Source organism: Sinohyriopsis cumingii, chromosome 6 (genome assembly GCF_028554795.1).
Source record: "Sinohyriopsis cumingii isolate HCF-2022 chromosome 6, ASM2855479v2, whole genome shotgun sequence".
Classification (NCBI taxonomy): domain Eukaryota; kingdom Metazoa; phylum Mollusca; class Bivalvia; order Unionida; family Unionidae; genus Sinohyriopsis; species Sinohyriopsis cumingii.
This window is the reverse complement of record NC_142966.1, coordinates 114,478,116-114,495,209: the sequence shown is the minus strand read 5'-3', so window position 1 is coordinate 114,495,209 and position 17,094 is coordinate 114,478,116. Positions and strand designations below refer to the sequence as shown.

At 36.4% G+C, this 17,094-nt stretch overlaps 1 protein-coding gene across 1 annotated transcript; it reads right to left on the bottom strand.

The window, feature by feature from the left end:
- Nucleotides 1-3,910: 3,910 nt before the first annotated feature.
- LOC149797766 (cerebellin-1-like) lies at nt 3,911-15,331 on the bottom strand. Its single transcript, XM_089962710.1, has 2 exons — nt 14,491-15,331; nt 3,911-13,939 (listed from the first exon to the last, which is right to left on the bottom strand). The coding sequence occupies exons 1-2, from the start codon at nt 14,699-14,701 to the stop codon at nt 13,515-13,517; spliced, it is 636 nt and encodes a 211-aa protein (XP_089818836.1). The 5' UTR covers nt 14,702-15,331; the 3' UTR covers nt 3,911-13,514.
- Nucleotides 15,332-17,094: the final 1,763 nt, after the last annotated feature.

Below are 17,094 nucleotides of genomic sequence, written 5' to 3'. Positions count from 1 at the left end.
CAAATATGTTGTTGTAGGGTTTAACACCATTTTTCAGCACATGAAAGGCTATACATGGTGACCAGTATTAATGGTGAATGAAGAACTTGGGAAAACTACCAGAAAGAACCACCGATCCACAAGTAGCTACTGGCAAGCTTTCTCACATACCCACATTGGCTTAATCTGAGACTCGAACCCACACAGACAGAGGTGAGATAGCAGTGATCCATATGGGTGAGCGCATTAGACCACTCGGCCACTCAGGGCCCCTCTGTACAAATATAACACATACAATAGACAAATCACAGACTAAACTGACATCACATAATTCTAACTAATAACTGTCCCAATTTTTATATTGGTCAGTCTTCCTATGCATCAGATTGACCATGCCTTTTTTGCAACTGCCATGATCTCTGGACTTGTTACAACAATATACGCTGGTGATCAAATTGAAAATGGTATTGATCCTTTATGTAGGATTTGTTTTCAGAGAAATGAAAATCAGCAGGCATAATGGAATAATTGGGAGTTCTCTGCAATTTTTTTATAGATATTATGAGATCATGAGGTAGGCAGACCTGCCAACCCTTACGATTTTGCTGTGTCTTATGAAAATTACCCTTAAATATACAGACTTACGGCATAAAAGCAAAACCTACGAAAAAATGATCATTGCCGAAAAATCTGGAAAATTTGTTCATCCATGTTTGATTTGAACCCGGGTTTCATAGAATTAGTGAAATTGGTCAGGGGCTATCTTTACAGCAGAATCTCAGATGCTTTGAACTGAACCTATTTGTTCATGCAAAGCATCTGCATGATCAAACTGTTGATTATAGAATTTTAAAAAAATGGCATCCAGAAAGAAATGCATGTTTAAGACAAAAGAGAAAATAAGCCTCTTGAAAAGTGTTAATAATCAACACAAAAGAATAAAAGGAATATTCAGATTCTTGTGAATAAAGGCGGGAAGGGACACAAATACATTTATTGGACATCACGCCAATTTGAGTATGACTCGTGGCAGGAGATATGATTGCTGTTGTGATGTGAAATGGAAAAAGAATTTCCAAGAATTACGTCAAGTTGAGAGATAGCAACAAGCCATTGAACTGCATAGGGTTTGGAACTAAAGTTTATGCAACTGTACTAGTGGTAAAGAAATTCTTGTCATACTTTACAAACTTTTCAGTTGAACATAATGTTTATCTTCGCTGCATGTTTCGAATACCAAACTTTTAATTACATTTTCCAGCTTTACAATAACAGTTTATGATATTTGTTACACCTTACTGAAAACTGGTCAGACTTATGGAAAAAAATCAACTGCCTTACTGGGGCAGACTCGTCAGGGTTGGCAGGTCTGGGTAGGCATGGAATGACCCCAAAAATCGCGATTTTTTCTTTCTTCTGCTGGCATGAGAGTTGACAGGTATGCATACAGCAGTTTTGTGAATTCTGGTGAATTTATTCATATTTTTGCAATCGTTGTACTGCTTGTTATTGTCGCGTGAGATTTTGATCAGTAACAATTTAATTTCACCGCAGAAATTGTTGACACACGCACACATATATATATGTTGTTTGCTTTTGTTTATTAGTGTTCATTACAGAGATGACAAATAAGCACAAGACGTATAAACATTTTAAGGTCTATACATACAATTGCTCAGGTGCACTGTGGTAAGGAAATATTTGGTCCAATGTTTTGAAAAAGCAGCTAAGGGGCGACACAAAATGAGCATGCTCCAGTAAATCATAACGAGAATGTTAACATACTCCTGTGTGCGAATCATTAATTAATCTCATGGGGGATGTCAAGATGCCCAATCTATCTCTCATGCAGATACAGTAAGAGAAGAATATACGTACCCCTGAATACAGTAGAATATTGATTTTATCCATAAATGCAATAGATATCATCTCATGGGTGCCCAATACATTACCCCTCCCCCGAACCTACATGCAGATGCAGAACACATCAGTGATGAATGTTTGCAGTTTTCCAGTTCGATCTTGAAAAAGCAAAAGCTTTTTTGGGTTGGTACCAACAACACCAGGTTGGTTAATGTATGCACATGAAGCTTTGCTGCCTTGGCCATCAACTGTAAGGCCATAACCAAAAACATCTTCAGTTCCTATAGTCTGACTCTACATCCCCGTTTGTTTGTACCCCCCTACTGATTTCAAAAACGAGAATGTTTAATGTGATAAAAAGTGCACAGAACTAAGTCATTGATTTATAATTTCTAACCTGACTGTCACCAGAATGGCACTAATGCTGGCATCCCCTGCACCATTTCATGCTTAACAGACTTTCCATACTAACACTGCGCCATATTGCGTACACTATAGGCTAGTTTATTTCCATCAGACAACATAATGATGTAGTTCATCATGTTCGGCAACTGCCGGATAATTCCATAAATTACATAACGTTGAGAGTTTGGAATTATATCCCTTTGCATATATGAACATAGAAATTAAACTGCTTGTTAAATCCACATGAAAAACAAATTTGTAGTTGTCATTATTTTCTTTTGCTTGATTCCACGTTGTAAATATTGGAAGCAGACAACTTATGTATGGAATGCCAGAGCTGTCTTAAGATGAGAATTTTTATTATATGATGTGCATTTGTACTTATATGCTGTGCAAACTTCTTTATATGCTGTGCATTTGTACTTATATGATGTGCAAACTTCATTATATGCTGTGCTTTCTTCCTTATATGATGTGCAAACTTCATTATATGCTGTGCTTTCTTCCTTATATAATGTGCAAACTTCTTTATATGCGGTGCTTTCGTCTTTAGATGAAACTTCATTATAATGAGAAGCAAAACAGAACTTGCGCAGGCGCGTGAAGTTGCCAAGCTATGGAACGCTGGTGAAATAGGCTAAAATGGCAGACTCAATGTCTAATGTTCTTGAACAATTGAATTTAGATTCTTACATTAGGATATTTGAAGAACAGAAAATCTCACCCGATATTGCGTGCAAGCTATGATTGTATGACTTTCAATGTTTGGGCCTAGTCAATAGGTCTCACATTATGAGGCTGCAGATAGAATGTGTCAAATACAGAAGCTGTCAACCAGATTTGATCAGCAATCACCTCGGCCGCCATGAATTTAGTATACCAAAAATTACTATTGAAGGGCTTCTTGAGACAGGATTTACAGTTATGGATATCAGCAAAACACTGTTTCAGAAACTACTATATATTGAAGAATGAGACAATACAACCTCAGTAGATTTGACTTCTTGGTTGTCAATGATGAAACGCTCGACTTCTCCGTTGATGAAATAATAAGAAAATTCCCACATTCTGGTGAAGCAATGATAAGACAGATCTTGTATCATAGAAAAATCAAGGTTTGTGTTATTAGTAATATTGTTTTTATTACATTTTTATAACACTGATATATGGGTACTCTATAGTAAACCATTTCATGTGTTTAATGTTTAAAATTTATTTATCTCAAACAATGACAAAGAAGGAATTGCTTTTATTTTCACTGGCCATATTCATCCTTTGGGTTTATTGAAGCTTGGATGTGAAATCCTGTGCCTGGATGAATAAATTAAGCCACGACATTTAGTTCCCAGACAAGTTTGCAAAGGACGTTTTACATTGCCTTAAAAGTTAAGAGACTTAGTATCTTGGTCATTTAGTACCTAAAAAAAACCTAAATTAATTTGTATAACAGAAAATATGTAAAGCTAAAATAAAGGTTCCAAGTACATTGTATTAAGGCTAATAGGGGGCTGTCCATTAAGTATGTACGCATGGAGGGGGGACATGGTAACTCAAATGCATACACTTGTGTAGGGGGGGTCTACTGACAATGTACGTACGCATAAATGGGAGGTGGGGGTGAAACCTCGATAATAATGTGTAAAATAATAAAATAAAATAGAGACAAACAGTCATACATATAATTATATTATTATAAAGGATATACAATATATCAATTTAAATTGTAAAATTTTATATAGTGCATTGACATTGACTCCATTAGGGTACAAAGTATCTAACTTATGAATCCAATAAGTTTCTTTTATGAGTCTATTCATATCACCATGCACAATATCTATTGGCATGAAAGAAAAATCGAGTAGAGAGTGATTATTTGTGTTAAAGTGTGTTGAAGTATTAGAGGAAAACTGAGGATCTCTATAATTTTTTATATGAAAGTGATGATTATTCACTTGTTGAAGTGTTTGTCCAACATATTGCATGCTACATTTTTTACAGGTTATCAAATTAATCACATCAGTTCGTATGCAGTTAGTGTTATAACGTAGAGAAAATACCTCTTTTGTATTAGCACTACTGAAAGAAGTACTTTCTCTTATGTTTGCACATTGAGAGCACAGGTGTTTGTTACATTTAGATGACAAAAAGTATCTTTTTAATTTTCTGTCTGTTTAGTTGTAATTAAAAATCTTGCAATTTATTGGGTCTTCTATAAACGAGAATTGGTTTAATTTTATAAAGTGATTTTATGCTGGTTTTATTGGATAAATTTAGGAGACTATAATATTTATTAATTATACGACCTTTATTATGTAATGAAGGATTATATTGTATTGTAAAAGGAATTACAGCTCTCTCTTTTTTACATTCTGCTGTGTTTAAAGCCTCATGTTGATTAAGATTATGGGCTTTGTTTAGTGCAGAATCAAGTATATGTGTAGGATAATTTCTATTTTGGAAATATGTTCATAATTTATTCAACAAATTCTTTAATTGACAATCATCTGAAATAATGCGTCTGTATCTTTTGGCCTGGCTATATGGTATACCGTTTTTACATGACATGGGATGACATGAAGAATATTCCACATATTGGAGGATATTAGTTTCCTTGATATGATTATTTGTAGAGATATCATGTGCAATTGTTGGACCAAACAAAAATACATTAAAAAATACATTCTTATTAAAAGGTATTTTTCGTGTAAAAACAATCTGACTAAAATTGTTATTTTCAAACATATGAATGTTATAATTAAACAAATTTAAATAAAAATTCATAGTAAAAGATTGTTTTGGTAACTGTAAAGAATCATTGACAGGAAGATATTGAAGGTTTGTTATGTTAATTATAGCATAACATAGTTCAGCATTATACCCTATATGATATATTTTCATTGAAAATTCTTTCGGTCCGTCATCATAAAAGTATCTTATGAATTATATATTAAGAAATACGTACACAGGCATATAGTATATGAAGATACACCATCAGTGTCAGTCCTGTCTATTAAGGACACCAATTTAAAAAAGAAGTTTTGGTCCTGCCCTTTTTTACTGTCCTTTATGCACCTGTTTGACTGTACCATCTTAAATGTAGATGATGTGTCGCACATATCATGGTGGGCAAGCTTGGTTAATTCCAGTTATATAATTTTATGTGACAACGTTGAATGGTAAGATCTATACAATTTCAGAATGAGCTATCTTGGATTAGCCCGACAGTCTCAGACAATACTTTTAACAGATAAGGGCTTTCTCTAACCTTTTAAGACCTAGGGACCCATTGCACATTTAGTGAAAATAATTAGTTGAAAAATACCACTTACGATCTTACTTATAAAAAAGTAATGTTTTACAATTTACTATTCTTTTAATGTTCATTGTTTGTTTTATTCATTGTATTTATTCTTTGATGTTGTCTGCTTTGATTTCAAGATCATTGGAACTTTTTCTCCATGACTAAGTTAATAATGTCTGACGCTCTTGTGAAAAATCATTGTAGTGTATCAAATTCTTGAGATGACAAACATAACATCTACAAAATATCAAAACATTTTTAAACTATTAGCCTAATTTGATCTCAAGAGGTAATCGAGCACAATGTACAAGGTTGTTCTCTGCAGCTATAGATCATCAAGGGCCATAACTCTGTTGAATAGTAATGGAGTATAATCAGTGATCATTAAGACAATCTACAGATGACAACCAAGTTGCAATACTAATATCATAGGCAACTAAATTTCATACTCCATGCCTTCAAGATAAAACTGAGTATTCTTGTAAAAAAAAATCACAAAACTATTCAGATAATGTATTTGGAGTGCATGTCAATCAAACACATCACAATAACAGTCAGCTAATCATATTTTGGTACAAAATATAGACCTATAATCTATCATGCACAATACAGTCTGGAAATCCCATATTTAAAGCTAGCTTTCAAACACAGAGAACTGAAATAGGGGAAATATAACTGGACAGTTAGCTAGGAGTCTAAAAGCAATTATATTTTGACATGAGTGAAATTCACACTTGCTGATAACAAGTTGATGACAGATAAAGCAATGGCAGGCAAGCATCAGAATCGAGAGATATTCAGACCAGAATACAACATCAAAGTAACATGAATTTTTACGTGTAAACATTTTATACTTTGTTATAACTGTGATGTAGGCTTTCTCCCGCTTTCTTGCTAACATAGCCTAGGGACCCGTGTAATTGGGTTCAGACGAACAAATAAATAAGCCTAGAGGTTATCAGAAAGGTGGATTGTTCTTTCTAATTTATTACTGTGCAAGGAATGTTAATTGGTGTTACTTGTGAAGGAATAGAGAATTGTACATGTACACATCTGAGCAAAATGTGTGCATGTAAAAATTTCTTTTACTTTAATATGTTGATTCGTCACTTCTAAAATGTGTACATGTACAAATCTCTTTTGCTTTAATATGTTGATTCGGCACGTACACTTCTGAGCAAAATGTGTACATGTACAAATCTCTATTACTTTAATATGTAGATCCGTTGCATATAAAATGTGTACATGTACAAATTCATGTTACTTTGATGTTGTATTCTGGCGGCAGCTATCGGCCATCATACTACGATCTTAGGGATGGAGGTATGTACATTGTATATACTTCATGCACCTGCGCAAGTTTCGGTTTTGCTTCTCATTATAATGAAGTTTCATGTAATGAAGTTTGCACATCATATAAGGACGAAAGCACCGAATATAGAGAAGTTTGCACATCATATAAGGACAAAAGCACAGCATATAAAGAAGTTTGCACATCATATAAGTACAAAAGCACAGCCTATAAAGAAGTTTGCACATCATATAAGTATAAACGCACATCATATAATAAAAATTCTCATCTTAAGACAGCTCTGGCGTTCCATACTTATGTATCTACATCTGTAGTTGTGATACACCCCTTTGCTGAAAATGGACTTGCCCAGAAACTGGAAATGGATCTGAGCATGTCCGTCTATTACACTGAAAACTTTCATTAAGCATGAAACGTGCATAAGATGACGGTGTTAGGGCTCCTCTACTCACAGTCAGGTTAGAAACTACAAATCAATGAATGAATTGACTAAGTTCCTTGCACTTTTTATCACATTAAAGGTTTCCATTATTTAAATCGGTAGGGGAGTACAAAAAACAGGTTTGTATTGTCAGACTATAGTTTACCTTTTCCTTTTCCTTTTTTATGAGGTATCAAGACGCTATGCGTCCACTGACCACATTTTTCAAAGCTATCCTTGATGCGTTTCCGACATCCCCTAATGCAGTTGCTTTTGCAACTGTTTGAGTAGCAGCTGCCAACAGCGATGGAATGGCTGCAAGAAATGGAAATATTACACTGCCCTTTTGTATGTTTGCCATAAATGTTAAGTTGTGTTTCTGTTCGTCACAAGTGGTTGTTTCCAGTTAACTTTGCCAAAGAAAGTCTCAGTGTTTTTTTTTTTTATCGCACTTTTTTATTTTCGCGATCTAGATTTTGTTAAGGTCAACCTTATTTGCATGTTATGACATTATATTTAGGGTAGCCGAGTGGTTTAAGGCGCTCTCCATTATAGATATCTGACCTCTGTCTATGCGGATTTGAGTCTCTGGCTAGGCCAACGTGGGTGTGCGAGAAAGCTTGCCAGTAACTAACTGTACGTGTGTCGATGATTCATCCCGGGTTTTTTCCTAGGTTATTCCTCCACCATAAATACTGAACGCCATGTTTAGGCTATCATGTGCTGCAGCTATCCCAGTGAAGGTAATACATTTGGTACAACATAATGAAGTCATGGTTGGAAATCTGCAGACCCGTATCGATGTTTTGATGCCGTTGCATGTTCGACCATAGCTTGTGATATCCGTGTGCGACGTGATTGTTTTTGAAGTCGAACAACATTTCTTTTGAGGGTTCCTGACGGACGTTTAAACTGCAGAGAAACTTTAGACATTCATGACATGTTAAATTTTATTAGATCCCATAAAAGATTAAATTGTTTTTCTTTGGTCACCCATTAGGTTGCCACAGGCATCACATTACTAATTTTTACAACTACACTTTGCCATCACAGACACCAGCACTATGTCAGATCGCATCGTTGTTGTTGCCTGTTCATATGGACACGATCGAGTTCGGGTTTCTACGATGACCCGAGTTCGTACAATGACATGGGTTCGTATGATGGTCCGAGTTCAGGTTAACGTACATGCTGCCCTGGAAGTTGACTATGGTTAGGTGGATTTATGTATGTTTCAGTATATTTTGCCTCCTTCAACGTTTTCCTGCTCTATATTCATGAAGCTCGCTTTCGAAAGCTTCCACTCCAAACTAAATCCCTCTGAATACCGTTTTGGGTCATACATCTATCATGGTTGCAGGACTTGTCTTCACTTGTACTTTCAACAAGAGATTTTCCCAATTGTAGCGTATCGGCACGCATCTATCAAAGATTCACTGGTGACATTTTTCAGTAAATGTTTTAACCTTTGCTAAATATGTGACTTGTACTCGGATAATGGTCTTGGAATTTCGCTAGTGCCTCAACGTGTTCGTCGAGTCCATAGATGCCATTTGCGGCCACACCAACTTCATCTCTGTTTTCATGGATGCCTTCTTGGATTGCCGCAGTCATCTCTGGCATACGTTCTTTGGTTAGGCGGTTGCTGTCATGGCTTTCTTGATAACCTTGGCATTTTTAGCTCTCTTAACAATCGGATCAGGCTGCAGTTCTGTTCCTATCATTTTTGCCAGTTGTTATGTGGTCTCGCGAGCGGGTTTGATCAATGGCGCAAACGTTCTTTCGAAACCCACCATGAGGTCGTTCCGTACGGTCTGTAGTGATTGAAGGATGTCTTTTCACGTTCATTAACACCTATATAATTTTAGATGAGTTGCAAGTCTTCGCGGCCAGTTATCTGGCGTCGGTCAACATACTTGGCTGTGACATTGCTGGCAGGTTCCGTTATTGCATTTTTTATCACGGTTTTTAAATTGCTTAACGTGTTCGCGTGAGATACGTCCGTGTTTAAATCCGCGCGGTAGTTGCGTTGTCCGCCACAGAAATCGACCGTGAGGAAACCATACGGGGCCCGGTGACATCCGTGAACATATTTCTAACTGATCCCACGCAACTTCGGCGAAACACCAGATTGAAGAAATGTTTGTGAGGCTACGCGCTTTAACCTCACGCAAGATCATGTTGCTGTTGTCCCAACTCGCTTTAGGCACATATGCTTATCGTTGGGTCAAATGGATCACGTATTTTTGTGTGTGCCGGCCCTGGGAAATATTGACGCAGGGTTTATTCTTTTCAGGGTGAGGTTTATCATTCGCATGGGCTAGATCGATCATAGAAGAGAACTGGATGAAGGACGACGGACATGTCTTTGATGACGCATGCGTTCCGTGAAATCTATGAATTCATCATAACACGACTGTTCGTCTGCGAACTGTGCAGTCAGGCGCAGCCATGTTGTCCATCGCATGAACAGTTGGATTTTCCCGGTGAGTTCAATAATTAATGCCGAACCAATTTCGGAAACGCGGAACCGGTGCTATTGGAAACATGCTTGAGCGGTTGAGGCTTTACCGATGCAAATAATTCAGTGACGGAATGCTTTTTTAAAACTATTTTTATTTTATTTTTCTCGAATCGTAGTTTTTCAAATCTTTGATGTTCCTCTTTCGTGATGCCATGATGAATGTCAGTTTTTGTATGACTTACCATCATGTTACCATATTGTGTGCAATGCCTTACATATCCTGTTCTCTTCGTGCCAAAACGTTTAACAATTCCCAATGCTATATTTCTTTTTATATTCAGCACGATGATGACTTACTAGTTGTTACTTCAAAGATGCCGACATATTATGGAAATAATCCATGAAACTCAACTCTTTATACTATATTTTATATATTTATGTTTTTAGCATAACTGTCCACTTGGTTGATAGTGAAGGCTGTCTGTTAATTAGAATCCCGAGCGTAACGCGTGTGAACATTTGCTGACTTTTCTTCTGACTTTTCGACAATTGATGAGGACAGTCCAAAAAGTAAGGTCATGGGTTTGATACCCGCCCAAACCAGCCTGGGTTGGCTACTTCTGTTTGTCCTTGTAAAAGGCGCTTAGCTCCAATTTCCTCGTCATAATACAGCCTGTAATGTGCTCAAAATGACACGAACAACTAATGAACCAGCACCCTGCTTCTTCTGTAAGGATGGCTGAGAGGAGAGTAAGAAGACGACGATGATGATAAGGGTTCAGCTAAATACGGATAATATATCTTGTCTAAGGACAGACACATTTCCGAAATGGAAAAGAAAGTAATATTAATCTTCACTCGGGGATACATTTCTTCAAGATAAAAGGGAGAAAATGACTACTTTGCTATTTAAAAATCATTTGACAGCAACATTATCAGTTTCTCCTGATTATTAGTGTTTTATTTTGCTGCAGAATATCTTTTTTATTTTATTTTCTTTCATACTTTTTTATGTCTATAAATGCTTTTGACGGGTTAGAATTAAGCATGATGAGTCTGTTCACCTATTTACCCATCTGTAATTTGTCACTTGATTGTAGAGATAACAAATCTTAAGCTTTATTAGCTAATACAACATTTGTGCAAAATATCTTTGGAAAAATCACAACGGAAAATATTTGAACACTATGGATATACATTTCAAAATTAACTTGTAGTGCCTTCACCCTATTTCAAGCAATTGGTGCATTGACTTTTTACTTGCCCAATTTACAGTCTCGTAAAGCAAGGATCAAATTTCACTCAATCGTGAATAAAATCCTTGTCCAGTTACAAGATGAGAGATTACATGGTCATCAAAGTATTTTGAAAAGTTGCCGCTGTTGCTAGATTAGAAGTGCTATGAATATCATAGGGCCAGATTTATGCTTCGTAGTTTACTTGGATTAGTGCTCTTTGGTTAATGAGATGTTCGTCACCCAGAAAGTTCTTCACTCGTTCTGCGATTTTCCAAATTTTGAGTAATTAGAAAGAGTTATTTGTGCTAAAAAACATCTAAATATGTGTTCTCAGCATATCTTCTGATACCCGTCAAATACTGGCAAGAAAAAAAACAGGTCGATATGTTTTTAGTAAGTGACGTCATTCGCATGATAGTGACGTCGTTCTCATACCAACTATAGTCTGACTCTACATCTTCGTTTGTTTGTACCCCCCTACCAATTTCAAAAAGAGAACGTTTAATGTGATAAAAAGTGCACAGAACTAAGTGAATTGAGTCATTGATTTATAATTTCTAACCTGGCTGACCAGATTGGCGCTAATGCTGGCATCCCCTGCACCATTTCATGCTGAACGGACTTTACATACTAACACGGCGCCATATTGCGTACACTATAGGCTAGTTTATTTATATCAGACAACATAATGACGTAGTTCATCCTGTTGTGTAACTGCTGAATAATTGCGTAAATTACATAACGTTGAGAGTTTGGAATTATATCCCTCTGCATATATGAACATAGAAATTAAACCGCTTGTTAAATCCACATGAAAAGCAAATTTGTAGTTGTCATTATTTTCCTTTGCTTGATTCGACATTGTAAATTTCGGAAAGCAGATGACTTATGTATGTACATATGTAGTCGTGACACACCCATTGGATGAAAATGGACTTGTCCAGAAACTGGAAATGGATCCGAGCATGTCCGTCTATTACATTGAAAACTATCGTTAAGCATGAAACGCGCAGAGGATCACGGTGTTAGGGCCACTCTACTCACAATCAGGTTAGAAACTATAAATCAATGAATGAATTGACTAAGTTCCTTGCACTTTTTATCACATTAAAGGTTTCCATTATTTAAATCGGTAAGGGGTTACAAACAAACGGGTTTGTATTATCAGACTATAGTCTGGAAACGTCCCTTCAGAAAAGCTGCGATTGGTTGATTGCTTCAATCTGGCACGGTGTATTATGGGAAAAAGTGTGGAGATTCTGTACGTCCACCAAGATTGAGGATGTTATTTATCTGCTTCTCACGACTGCCGAAATGTGACCTAATCGTCTTCGAATCCCAACGTCTTGCATGCCTGGTATAACTTCGAAGATTGCTGTCACTGGCCAATATGTGGGTTTGTATTTTTAATTTTATCTTTCCGATCTTCGTGAAAGTGAAATACAATGAGCTGCTCACTGTAGCGACTGAATAAGTTGTGTATAATCTGCAGACACGAATGGCGCTCTAGAAAAGGAAAAAATGCTTTTCAATATATAGTTTCGACAAGGACAGTACGAGTGACGAGCTTCATTTATAGTATTCTCACACCATCCCGTTTGTTTGTACCCCCCCCCAATCGATTTTAAAAATAGAATGCATCAAGGGTATAAAAATGCACGAAACTTTGTCATTTCATTCGTTGATTTAAAAGTTCTAACCTGATTGTCACCAGGGGGTCAACATTTCTGTCACTTGTTCGATTTCCGGATCAAACGGGAGTTTCTTCAGCGACACGGTCGCCATGTTTGCTTTGGACAGTGTTTGTTTTCAAGCCACATAAATGATGTAGTTCACCGTCTTTGAAAATCTCTGTATTACCGTAAATCTCTGAACACATTTATACAAGACTTCCTTCTATTTCTTTGTTCAATTTGTTTTAGAAATATTAGAACTAGACATTGCAGATTGTGGACGCAGACGACACAGTTTCTACTGAAATAGACAATTCTAGAAACCAGAAATGGACAACTATCAGTCTATTTGCATGTCCACATCGGGAGCTTCCGTTTACAAAGCGCCAATAAAGGAACCCCTTGGGGACACTCAGGTTAGAAATTATTAATCATTGAATTAAACGACTAAGTTTTGTGCCTTTTTATATCCCTGATACTTTTCGTTTTTAAAATCTGTAGAGGATACAAACAAATGGGTGAGTGTGCTAATACTTAAGTAAGGTCATGCCCGTAAAAACTTATTTTGAGAGACGAAAAACAACAAAGCGTCCGACCGTATTATAACTAAGAACGTCACTTGTGTTACTGGTGCAGATTTAGTGCAAACTGCTACAACTATTATATAATTTTGCAGTTTTGCAGTTTATAGCGCATACAATGGAAATAAAGTCAATAAAATGCTTTAAAAGTATTAAAACAGTACAAATGCTGTGTAAAGAAGGAGTACACAGGTTAAACACAATCAGTTGCAAAGCATATTCATGGACCATTCATTTCCAGTTTATATTTTAAGATATCCGTCAAAAAGCGTTTTATTTAATTATATCGATAGTGTAGTAGACCAGTGAATGTCGACCAATGGTTTCCGTGCACAGTTTCTTGATGACCAGGGTATTCCTTGACAAAGACCACTTGACCCTTGTCCATCATAGTGGTCACCGTCACTGATCCTATCTGAAATCCTGTAATTCCCGAATACACCCTTCCAATCTCATCCTTGTCTTTCATAATAAGACAATGTACCGCTTGGCTTTTTGAACCAGTCAAAAGGGTTACAGAGAAGGAATACAGACCACGGAAAGGAGCGCGGAATCTTCCAGTAGAGGAATCATAGCAGTTGCCCTCGTTGACCTTGACGTGATCAAAAATCAATGTCTGTTCGGATACGAGCGGTGTGTTTGTAGATAATGTAGCGGTGAATGCTATGCTGTGGGTTACCAAAGTTACATCCCCATCAAAAACTGAAACAGACAAAAGAAGCCCGTTTGCTTGAAACGAAATCTCTTTCCAAATTACTTACACGTGGCTATTCACACACATTCTAAGACCATCAAAGACAAGGACCTCATTTTTAAACATTAATAGACTTGGGGAAACAGTGGACTGAGTAGAAGAATATCTTAAAATTGTTGTACTATAGCCTTTATCGTGGATTTTTTAATTTCTTTAAGCTGTAATGTTTGTTCATGATATTTGACACAATTAGAGTTAGTTTTATTATTTTCGCTAGTTTGGGTATTTCCAGCAGATAAAGACACAATAATTAAGAAAAAATAATTATATTTGTTTTTTTTTAAGTGATATAAAATGACTTATTTACTAGCATCGGAAGTTCTCATAGGTTTTAAAACAAGACAAACTTGAGCACAAAGGTGAGAAAAGAAAAAATGTAAATACTTAATATAACATTAAAAACAGCAGCAACAAAAAGAGGTAGAAAATAAAAATAACACGTAATAGAACCCAACGGAAAAGACGATAAAAATATACATAAATAGAAAAGATTATTTACCCCGCTTATCTCTCTGATCACATTTTCTTTTCAGTTCTTCAAATTGTAGCATCAAGACATCCACGTCATTCTGTAAAAGAAGTCTCTTGGCCTTCTCCTCCATCAGTCGAATACGAACAGCTTCCAGATCTGCTTGATTCACGCTGTCTAAGATGGTCGTTCTGACAGAGGAAAAAGCAACCAATAAAAGCAGAAGTCTGACTGGAAGCATTTTCAATCGTGATTTCTTTTTCTTGTAGCTAAGTCGGGAACACTGTCTACTTGTAGACGATTGTTGCTCTATTTATAATGGAGACAGACAATCTACGTACTTTTGAACAAGTACATCTGAGTGTTTTCGATTTTTTTCTTCTTGTAGCTATTTTGTTCTTTCCTGCGTGCTTAGCAACGTAATGTTTTGAATTCTCTCCAACCATTCAATAAAGAGAGGTGTGTCGATGGGCCTTTTACATGCACGGATGAGTTGTCTCTGCTGTGGGGACAAAGCGTGCCTATACACATTTTTCTTTTAAAATATGAAATGAAAATGAGTCACTCGCGTCCAATGCCGATACCATCTTGACAATTCGACAACTCTATTTGTAATAAATCAAACATGTGAAAGTTAAGGCCCTCTAGTGAAAACTGAGGAAGGATGATCGCTGAGAGATTAGGCAAGAAAGAAACACGAGGTCGTCTAGTGAAAACTGAGGAAGGATGATCGTTGAGAGATTAGGCAAGAAACAAACACTGCAAATCATCCATGCTACTCTTGACGGCATCATTTGAAGAGCATTGTAGTTGACACAATGGGAATTTGAGAAAGTTAAAATACATGTTAAGGATCTTACAATGCTTTAGTAAGTATATAGATTGAAATTTGTCTCACCGAAATATATGTACAAATTTTTTACGTGCGTGTGCTTGTTACCTTGTTCGTGTTCGCGTTTAAATGGATTACACCTGATGCATCTTTTGGGTAATATGTTAACTTTAAACTCAATGAAAAGCGCTTAAAATAAAAACTGCGAAGATTCCATGTATAGAATATGCACGAGGGTGATATGCACCTGCATCATTCACCTATCAACCTGAACTCGTCATTCTACATAATCTTTGGTACCTTTTGAGTGCACATTCGTGGCCTCATCTGCAATGAACACAATCACGGACACAGCTACATTAATTAATCTGATTAAATGTCACGATAAATATCTCTGACACGTGCATTATAACACTGAAATAAATCCAATAAATTAAAAAAGTGAATAGAAAATAAATTTAAATTACCTATAGCATACACTGGCACAACTATTAAAATACTGCATACCATAAACTTGACAGCAACAATTTCAGCGGTAATACGAGTTTCCTACCTTTGAGGCAACGTCACTTGGATTAGACGACAGATGATATACATGTACACCTGTTGTACAGCGTCACATTAACTTCTGTTTTGATCTATTTAAATTGACGGATTTGTTTTCTACGTTTATAATTATATGTCCATTTTATTAAGATCTTCTGATTTTACCTTGCTTTCGTATCGATAAAATCTCAAAGCTCAATAGCACTAGTCTTTACCAAGGTTAAATATGCCCGTTAAACTTTTGGGTGAACATTTAAAGATGTACAACGGTCGGAGTGGCTAAATAGGAAAATCACTGGATACGAGCATGGATAGTATAGTCTTCAGCTGTGCAGGAGCAAGTCGCAGACATGTCCACATTTAAAAAGGACGATTTTGTCATATAACGTTGACAGTGTTGGACATCTGTTGTAACTATCTGACTCTTCAACCTATTTAGGCTACTCATGCAACACTTATGTGTTTGTATCTTCCTATGCCGATTTGGAGTTTTGAATTTCACACGTAGTGTATGCTCAAAGAAAATGGTTTAAAGAGAGCTGGTTACTTTCGTTGGAATTTAACTGTCGTCGTGAAATGTAGCTCCTTACCCAAATACAACTGAGTTTTAGACTTTGGAGACTTTGGAGACTAAATGACACATTGATTGACAGATTGCACTTAGCAACATATATATCACCTGTTACTTGATTGTTGAGGGAGTCTAATTAACCTAACAGTCACTATGAAACATGCTTGACCGATATATGTTTTATTATTCAAATCTTGTTTGAAACGAGTAGGTTACGTACTTGCACCTACTCGACTAATCACAGTCCGCGAGTAAAAAATGACTTCGATCCATTTCAGGCAGAGCAAAATGCTATTTTATTTTGTTCCAAGTTTTGCTGACTTGTATACAAACCTTGTAATATTGAAATTTTGTTTTTATTTTGCAACTTTGCTAGTTAAGCTGGTAAGGTGTCAGTATCGGTATCATTCGGTGAAGAAATGAGTACCAGTCACGATAAAGTTACTCCATTTTTACAGTATCAATGTATCATAATTGCCGTTAAGCTTCCTCAATTTTGGAGAGCCCCGGGAGCAAGCAAACGGAACTGTCTCGCGGTACTTTTGTTTTCCTTATCCTTTTGGTTGCTAAAAATACACCCCCCCCCCATGCTCCAAACATCATAATACTTAAAATACCCCTTATTTCCAATTGTCTTGAATTGTTTATAATAAGAACACGAAGTCTGATGCTTTTTGTATGGATG

Coding starts and splice junctions, on each gene's coding strand:
- LOC149797766 (XM_089962710.1), bottom strand. CDS start 14,701: ATGCTTCCAGTCAGACTTCTGCTTTTATTGGTTGCTTTTTCCTCTGTC. Junction 13,940..14,490: donor TGATCAGAGAGATAAGCGGG/GTAAATAATCTT, acceptor TGTCTGTTTCAG/TTTTTGATGGGGATGTAACT.